This window comes from Triticum aestivum, chromosome 5B, assembly GCF_018294505.1.
Source record: "Triticum aestivum cultivar Chinese Spring chromosome 5B, IWGSC CS RefSeq v2.1, whole genome shotgun sequence".
NCBI lineage: Eukaryota > Viridiplantae > Streptophyta > Magnoliopsida > Poales > Poaceae > Triticum > Triticum aestivum.
This window is the reverse complement of record NC_057807.1, coordinates 33,945,887-33,955,001: the sequence shown is the minus strand read 5'-3', so window position 1 is coordinate 33,955,001 and position 9,115 is coordinate 33,945,887. Positions and strand designations below refer to the sequence as shown.

The following is a 9,115-nucleotide window of genomic DNA, read 5'->3' as shown; positions in this document are numbered from 1 at the left end:
CGGCGGAGGTGAGAGAGATGTCGAGGGCCGTCAGGATCCGCGGCGACGAGCTGGAGACGACGGAGCGGGAAGCGAAGAGGCGAAGCGTGGCAGAGGAGGGGGAGGGGACAGCTCTCCACTCCACAAGCCCTAGATCTCCGGGCGAGCTAGCTGTTCGGACTTCCCATCCAGAGATACACTTGGCGATCTTCGAGCCCAACAAAGCCCAATCGGAAGCAAAACAAGGTGATTTTGCCCCCATGTTCCAACCTCTTTTCCTCCTTTGGTCGTCATGACAGATTGGTGTTTACTTGTTCATGCTGTCGATCTTTCCGTAGATCGTGTGTACGATGTGGTCGAGTCCGTGGCGGAGGAATCCTCCGATCCACCCAGCCCCCCGATCTACCAACCCTACATTCCCGACGAGCTAGTTGATGATCTGGACGTACTCGCTGACTTCGAGGACGCCAAGGCCAAGTACGAAGCAGAACGGGGTAAACGCCCCCTCTCCTCCCCGATTCTTTCTTCTCATCGTTAATTTCCAACCTAATCTTAATTTTCCTTGCATAGATCGTCGAGCTAACCTCTTCACTATGGAGCATCACTGCTATAAAGCAGCCTCCTCCCTGTTCAAGACCCATCGCTTGCTTCCTATTCTTGAACAAGCAAGGGATGCGACACTTCTTGCTGCTAAATCTGTGATTTTGCTCTCATCATTTGTCGGTGTGTATTTAACATCCTAATTGCTTCTAAACTAACAGTATCTGATTTCATAACTGGCCAAATATTTATGACTTTTGGTTCATTTGCAGAGAGTGACCCACTGAACAAGTGTTCTGGTTTATGGTTTGAAAGGGACGATCATAGCAAAACCGCCCTTGTTTTGACATCCGCTCAGCTCATTCGTGAAAAGAAAGAACCAAAAAACCCATTCGAGTGGAAGGTGCAGTGGACAGGCAATTATCATCGTCAGGCTGAGGTGCTCCTTATCCTTTTTAACATTCACTTGTCTCTTTATAATCTTGTCACTGAATGATTCTACCCGGACCTACACAATGCATGTTTCATTAGTTTCCTTTTTGATTGAGATTTGGGTGGTGAGCCTTGCACTACTGGACAAGGAAAAACACATTTCAACTATTGCTTTTTTTTTATTTGTTTGTTTCTTCCCTCTCAAATTAAATTATTTGTAATGTATCTGTTGTCAAATGTAGGCTAATTGCTAATAAAATGTGACATCATCTTCAACTTTGCTAGAATAGAAAATGTGAACTAGTTTCTGGCGTTTGATTTTCATAATGGTGCATCTCCCAAAAATGTTTTTGTCAATATAAGTTCTGTCAAAAATGAAGTGTGATAACTTTTGACATCGCCGTTTTAGGTCATTGTTCACTTGCTGGACAACACAGCTGTGCCTGCCCGCCTCCTCTATCTCCAGGAGCATTATGAATTTGCTATTTATAAGGTTCAAGTGGACAAGCCAGTTCAGTTGGCTACTTTTACCGAGTGTGTGCGTTCTGGTCAAGATGTTTTCAGACTCGGGAGAGATGAAAGTCTGAATCTTAGTATAACTCATGGTATGGTGGCTTATAAGATTCCATCCTGGTATGAGAGATGTCACTATATGTATTTGTCTTGTGATCCATCTAGTCCCTCACTGGTGCGTTATATCTTAATTTATGCTTTGTATTTCAATCTTGCTATTTTATTATTACAAATTGTAATATTTGTCACTACTGCAATGATATAGCTTCGTGATGATGGAGGACCCATCATTGATTTAGAAGGGAAAGTTGTGGGTCTAGTTAACAACCATATTAAGGAGACATTCATACCTTCGTTCTTATTGCACAAGTGCTTGGATTTTTGGAGAAGATTCAAGTATGTATTCACTCATTCTCTCCTCAATTCTGTGTTAGTACTCTTGTGATTCTAATGTCTTGTAAGGATAATAGCGCTATAATGTTTTTTTCTTACATTTGCGTGATACTTATTTGATCTCCGTTTTATTTGGTGTAGTTGTATGCCTCGCCTCCATCTTGGAATGACGTTTACTTCAATAAAACATTTAGATCCTAGCTGTATTGAGAGAATGACTCGTAATCATAACATCGAGTCCGGTCTTATTGTTGAGCAGGTATATATATTATGGTGCTTATTTTTCTTTTATTTTTTCCACTTCTGTTAATAGTTCCATCTAAAGCCGTTTCTCACATGCATATTATGATGTAACAATGCTAATTTAAAATAGGTGTCTAAAGGATCACATGCTGAGAAAATTGGAATTCGTGAGGGTGATGTTATTGAAAGCTTTAATGGAAAGTACATTTCTACTACAATTGAGGTGTGTATATTGTGTATTTACTGTATTTTTGTTTAGTACATTCGGGTTTAGTTAATCTCTAATCCACCTTAGATTAATCTCCCACATCCTATAATCAGTAGCAAGTAATTTTGTATTCCTAGTTAAATAATTTAAATAATGACGTGCTTGTTGAAGCACCTTCCTGATTCATGCTTGGATAGATCAACTTTCAACATCAATGGATGTTCTCATCAATTGGGTCAGGCCACACCCATTGGTCAACCTCAATGGTAACCTCACGGTGCTTGCCATCTTAGTATTGAGCTTTCCGAACTGAATTCCACTACACAGTGCAAGTAGCTTGCTGATGTGGTAATGTTGAGGGATCATGGACAAGCGTTGGTTAGACAAATACTTTAGACTGTAGTGTTCTGTTTGGACTCAAAATGCGTGCCCCAGAGATATGGGTGCCAATGGCGCACTAGATGGACTATGGTAATCAACTCTCGTTCTTAGGCAACGAGCTTGGCGTTGTGTGGGGCTATAGGGTGGCGGAAGAAGGCTACAACCCTGTCACCTTGGTGTAGCACAACCCCAAACCGAAGGCGTCACAGTCAACGATGAATTGCTTTCAGAAATTCGACATGTGTAGTACTGGTGTCGTCGTGAGCGCTGCTTGAGTTAGTCAAAGTCAGTCGTTGCCAACAACAACAAGCTAGAGGTGAAACTCATAAGATCTCGCGACCAACTCATGGTTCTGGCATGTGGATGGCAAGCTTCCACGCACCACGGTCCATGGCTAGTCTTTGGTGATACTTCAGTCCTTCTGATCTCTCTTTACGAACTTCTCCCATGTCAAGCTCGGACTACCCCGACCTCTATTGACATTATCAACACACTTTAGCCGTACGCTGTGCACTGGAGCTTCTGGAGGCCTGCGCTGAATATGCCCAAACCATATGAGACGATGTTGGACAAGCTTCTCTTCAATTTGTGCTACCCCAACTCTATCTCGTATATCATCATTCCGGACTCGGTCCTTCCTTGTGTGGCCACTGGCCACACATCCATTTCAACATGCGCATCTCCGCCACACCTAACTGTTTAACATGTTGCCTTTTAGTCGGCCAACACTCGACGTCATACAACATTGCAGGTCGAACCACTGTCCTATAGAACTTGCCTTCTAGCTTTTGTGGCACTCTTGTCATAGAGAATGCCAGAAGCTTGGCGTCACTTCATCCATTTGCCCTTGATTCGATGGTTCACATCTTCATGAATATCTCCATCCTTCTGCAACATTGACCCCAAATATTGAAAGGCGTCCTTATGAGGCACGGCCTGGCCATCAAGGCTAACCTCCTCCTCGTGCCTAGTAGTACTAAAACCGTGACTCATGTACTCGGTTTTAGTTTTACTAAGCCTAAAACCTTTCAATTCCAAGGTTTGTCTCCCTAGCTCTAACTTCCTATTGACTCCATCCGACTATCGTGGACTAGCACTACATCATCCGCAAATAGCATATATCATGGGATGTCTCCTTGTATGTCCCTTGTGACCTCATCCATCACCAAAGCAAAACAGATAACGGCTCAAAGCTGACCCCTGGTGCAGTCACAACATTATTGTACATGTCCTTGATGAGGGTAATGTACTTTGCTAGGACTTTGTGTTTCTTCAAGGCCCACTACATGATATTCCATGATATCTTATAAAAGGCCTTCTCCAAGTCAATGAGTACCATATGCAGGTCCTTCTTTTGCTCCTTGTATCTCTTCATAAGTTGTCGTACCAAGAAAATGACTTCCATGGTCGAACTCCCAGGCATGAAACCAAACTGATTTTTGGCCACGCTTGTCCTTCTTAAGCGGTGCTTAGTGACTCTGTCCCATAGCTTCACTGTATGGCTCATCAGCTTAATTCCACGGTAATTAGTACAGCTCTGAACATCTTGTTCTTGAAGATTGGTACTAATATACCCGTCTCCATTCTTCTGGCATCTTGTTTGCGCAAAAATGAGGTTGTAAAGCTTGGTTAGCCATACTATCGCTATGTCCCCTAGGCCTCTCCACACCTCAATGGGGATACAATCAGGGCCCATCGCCTTGCCTCCTTTCATCCTTTTCAAAGCCTCCTTGACCAGACTCTTGGATGCGCGACACAAAACGCATGCTGGTGTATCAAAGGAGTCGTCCAATTCAATGGTAGAGCTCTCATTCTCCCCATTGAACAGTTTGTTAGAGTACTCCCGCCATCTATGCTTAATCTTCTCGTCCTTCACCTGGAGCTGGTCTGCTCCGTCCTTGATGCATTTGACAAACGATGCCCCTCTTTTTTAAGAGCGCCGTTAGGGGTTACGCAATAGCCTCAAAATCGCAAATGAATTTCCAGTAGTAGCTTGCCAGTCAAAAGATTCAGTGTCGGCCAGTCTATCGCACTTTGAACCTTGGCGGGATCCATAGCCACCCGTTTTGCTGAGATGATGTGCCTTAAGTATGCCATTGTTTTTTTATCCAAAAATGCACTCGGACCATTTAAGCGCCATCAGATGCTGCTACATCAATTGGAATACATCATGTACATGGCGTAGGTGGTCAACTCAAGACTTTCTGTAAATCTATATATCATAAAAAAACACAAGAACAAATCTTCGTAGGAAGGGCCGAAGGACGACATTCATTAAGGCTTGAAACGTCGACGTCGCGTTTATCAAGCCGAAAGGCATGGCTACAAACGTGAAGAGCCCCTTGTGGGTGCGAGACATCGTCTTGTGGATATCATCTACATGCATTGTGGTTTGGTGATATCCAATTTAGTGAAATAGCAAGCACCCTTGAGCTTGTCGAGAAGCTCGTCCACCACTGGGACGAGGAACTTGTGCTTGATGGTGTACTTGTTTAGGCGCGGTAGTCGATGCAGAAACTCCATGAGCCACCTTAGCTTCTTGACCAAAATGGTCGGGATTAAAATTAGGAATGGATCCGCCTAATCAATCCCTGATCTAGCATATCGGCGCATTGCCGCTCAATGTCCTTTTGAGGTGTCCAATAGCGACATGGATGGACCACCACGGGAGCCGTCCCTGTAAGGAGGTGAATGCGGTGATCACATCACTGCACTAGAGGTGATGTGCATGGCTCGATGAACATGCCCTCAAAATCTCTTAACAGGGTTGTTCTCCTGCCCCTCGCAAGCAAGGGAATGAATGCCCAGGGTCGCCTTCCAATGCAACACGACTACATGGTCATGGTGCCAAAAGACTTCTTGAGCTTGGTGTGTCCCAACAGATGGGTCATAGAGAGCCCCCGGCCACTATACATTGAGCACCTTGTTGTAACTCTACAAAGGAAGGGTATAACAGTGGATGGTGAATGGTTGTGTGCCCACCTATACGTCAAGGCCACACTAGATCCCACAACTGATGACCTTGATGCCGTTGACCACAGCCACACGCATGCTTGCACGTTGGGAAAGCTCCACACCAGTGCGCATGGTGGTCTGGTCTGATAGGAAATTTGTGGGTGGAGCCATAGTGGATGAGTGACGAGGATGATTCCACGAATGACAGCTGCCGGCTACATCGTTGAGCTTTTGCAGATTCCAATGAGAGCGTGAAGGGAGACCTCTACATCCACGTCCTTAGTATAGTCGCCATCGTCCCTCTTAGCCACACAGATAAAAAATAATTCTTACAACAATTACCAGGTGCGAACTTATTAATTGCAGTTGAAGCTAAGTTTGGCATGACGGTCGTTCATCGCCGTAGTCGTGAGGAACTTGAAGGGCCGTCTGCCTAGGGTGGCCCGTGCGATTCCTGAGGTATCTACTGGTAGCAGCCTTGGCAGAAGAAGGGACGGGGTAGACAAGCGAGTGGGTCGAGTCAGGGTGTGTGTTCGGCAGTAGCTGGTGGACCCTAGTCCTCGTCCTCTCTCCTCTGTCTTGTCACAACTTTTCAGACGAAAACGATTATTAAGTTGTCTGCTGAAACTCTTTCATGGTGGCACGACTTTCGCGCGCTTGAGGTAGCTGTACCGTAGTGAGGCCCTCTGGCCAGGTGGTATGACGCTAGCCACGTCTTGCTGCGTTACGGAGTACCCTGCCTGTGAGACAATAGGTTCGGGGGAGCCGGCACAACCCTCTAGGGGTGGCCTATCACATATATATAATGAGGGCGTACGGTGTTACAATATACGTACATAGAAGCTATATAGTCTAACACCCTTCCTCAATCTTAGCCACTTCCTAAAGAATCTAGAAGGGTAAGATTGCACCTACAGGCCTCAAACTGTGGTAGAGACAGTGGCTTGGTGAAGATGTCTGCAAGTTGATCCTTGGAGGAAATAACTTGATCTGTAGTTGCTTCTGAGAGACACGTTCCTGCACAAAGTGATAGTCAACCTCGATGTGTTTCGTTCGGGCATGGAATACCGGATTGGCAGAAAGGTATGTAGCACCAATGTTATCACACAAAAGAATAGGAGGCTGTGATTGGGAGATACCCAACTCCTGAAGCAAAGGCTGGACCCAGATAATCTCTGCAGTAGCATTAGTCACAACCTTATACTCAGCTTCAGTACTACTACGAGAGACAGTAGCCTGTTTCTGAGCACTCCAGGCGATCAAGTTAGAACCAAAGAACACAGCATAGCCCCCCGTGGATCGCCGATCATCCGGACTGCCAGCCCAGTCTGCATCAGAATACGCCGAGATGACCCCAGAGGGGTTCGGTCGAATATACAGTCCATGAGACACGGTGAACGGAATATAGCGCAAGATGCGCTTAACAGCAGACCAATGAGTGTCGCGAGGTGCCTGCAGATACTGACAAACCCTGTTGACAGCAAAAGAGATATCTGGTCTCGTGATCGTAAGATACTAAGGCCACCAACAATGCTCCTGTATGTCGTCACATCAGTAGAAGACAGAAACTCACCATCAACAACAGTGATCTTGTCAGTGGTAAGACATAGGTGTAGTCGTTGGTTTGCACTTAAGCATCCCAGCATTCTGCAACAGATCCAAGGAATACTTTTGTTGCGTCAAAACAAGACCATCAGAACGAGAAGACGGCCCAGGCGGTGACGTCGTCATGGGGGAGTCGGCCTGGCGTGCATGGGCACGTGGACTGAGGCCATGCACGTGAGCCGTAGGCTCATCAAGATTATCAGTCGACGTTGAGGAGGGAGACGATGGCGTCTCCAATATTTCCAAACGAGCCCCACGTCCAGTGCCTGCACCATGGTTAGGCAATAATACAGGAGAGTATGCAACATCATCAAATTGGTCAGAAACAATGGAGGATGAATGCATGGATGGTGGTTCAGTGGTGGACACAGGAAGTTTGGCAAAGGGAAAGCCATGCTCATCAAACACAACATCCCTAGATATGTAGACGCGATTAGTGGGAACATGAAGACATTTATAACCTTTATGAAGGGGACTATAACATGGAAAAACACGCTTTTTGGACCGAAACTCAAGCTTACGCTTGTTGTATGGGCGTAGATGCGGCTAACAAGCACACCCAAAAACTTTGAAAAAAGTGTAGTCAGGCTGTTCATTAAGGAGAAGTTCAATGGGAGTCTTCATGTTGAGAACACGAGTGGGAGTACAGTTGATAAGAAAGCATGTAGTGGTGAAGGCATCACCCCAAAACCGAAAGGGAACCAATGCATGGGCCAAGAGAGTAAGGCCAGTTTCAACAATGTGACAATGCTTACGTTCGACAGAACCATTCTGCTGATGTGTATGTGGACATGCTAAACGGTGAGCGATCCCAAGCGACTGAAAGGAGTTGAGGTTGCTCGCCCCCCCAGTCCGACTGAACATGAACGATCTTATGCTTGAGAAGGCGTTCAACATGTTTTTGAAACTGAACAAAGATATCAAACACATCAGATATGCTTAATGAGATAAAGCCACGTAAAAACGACTATAAGCATTAACGAAACTGATATAATAATTGTGACCACTGACAGAAGTTTGTCGAGGACCCCATACATATGAAAACACAAGTTCTAAAGGATGTTTCACCTCATGACTAGACTATGAAAAAGGAAGTTGATGACTCTTCCCCTGCTGACAAGCATCACACACTACTACATCATTATTACTAGACATGCTAGGAAGCTCATGACGACGCAAGACATGGCGAACAATAGGTATGGCTGGATGACCAAGACGAGCATGCCACTGTGACGGAGATACCCGAACTCCACTGAAAACACGAGCGACATCAGGATGCTCCAGACGATAGAGGCCCTGGCACATGCCCCCGCTAAGAAGAATGTCCCTCGTGCCTCGATCCTTAATAAAAAGGTCAAAAGGATGAAATTCACAAAGCACATTATTATCACGAGCGACTTTAGGAACTGAAAGAAGATTACGTGTCACAGATGGAACTCTAAGAACATTGCGAAGCTGAAGACTCCTATTTGCATGCCTAGTGAGAAGAGATGCTTGACCAATATGAGATATGTGCATACCTGCTCCATTGGCGGTGTGGATCTTGTCGGAGCCATGATAGGGTTCACGAGTATGAAGCTTCCCCATCTCACTCGTCAGATGCTCCGTTGCTCCAGAATCCATGTACCAGTGTGGGTCGATGGAGTAGGACTGAGTGTGCCCTTGTTGCTTCGTCGACACCGGGCGGTCGACCATGGCAACCTGACGCGCAAAATTGCACGTGTCCTTGCCATCATTGCCGAGGCCAAGAAAGCTCTTTTGGAAGTGTTTATGACACTTAGAGGCCCAGTGCCCCTTGATGCCACAAAGTTGGCACACACGTCGACCACCAGCCCCCGGTAAAGTTGCGGACGGAGGGGGGGGGGG

At 45.8% G+C, this 9,115-nt stretch overlaps 1 protein-coding gene across 1 annotated transcript in view; it reads left to right on the top strand.

The window, feature by feature from the left end:
- Positions 1–9,115, top strand: part of LOC123110242 (uncharacterized) — a gene marked incomplete at its 5' end in the record, with an annotated part of 12,717 nt that continues 3,602 nt past the window's right edge. The window contains 8 exon segments of the mRNA XM_044530717.1: positions 1–225; positions 318–473; positions 550–702; positions 792–958; positions 1,361–1,639; positions 1,730–1,860; positions 1,999–2,116; positions 2,231–2,323. Of these exon segments, the coding sequence (XP_044386652.1) occupies positions 18–225; positions 318–473; positions 550–702; positions 792–958; positions 1,361–1,639; positions 1,730–1,860; positions 1,999–2,116; positions 2,231–2,323 (1,305 nt within the window).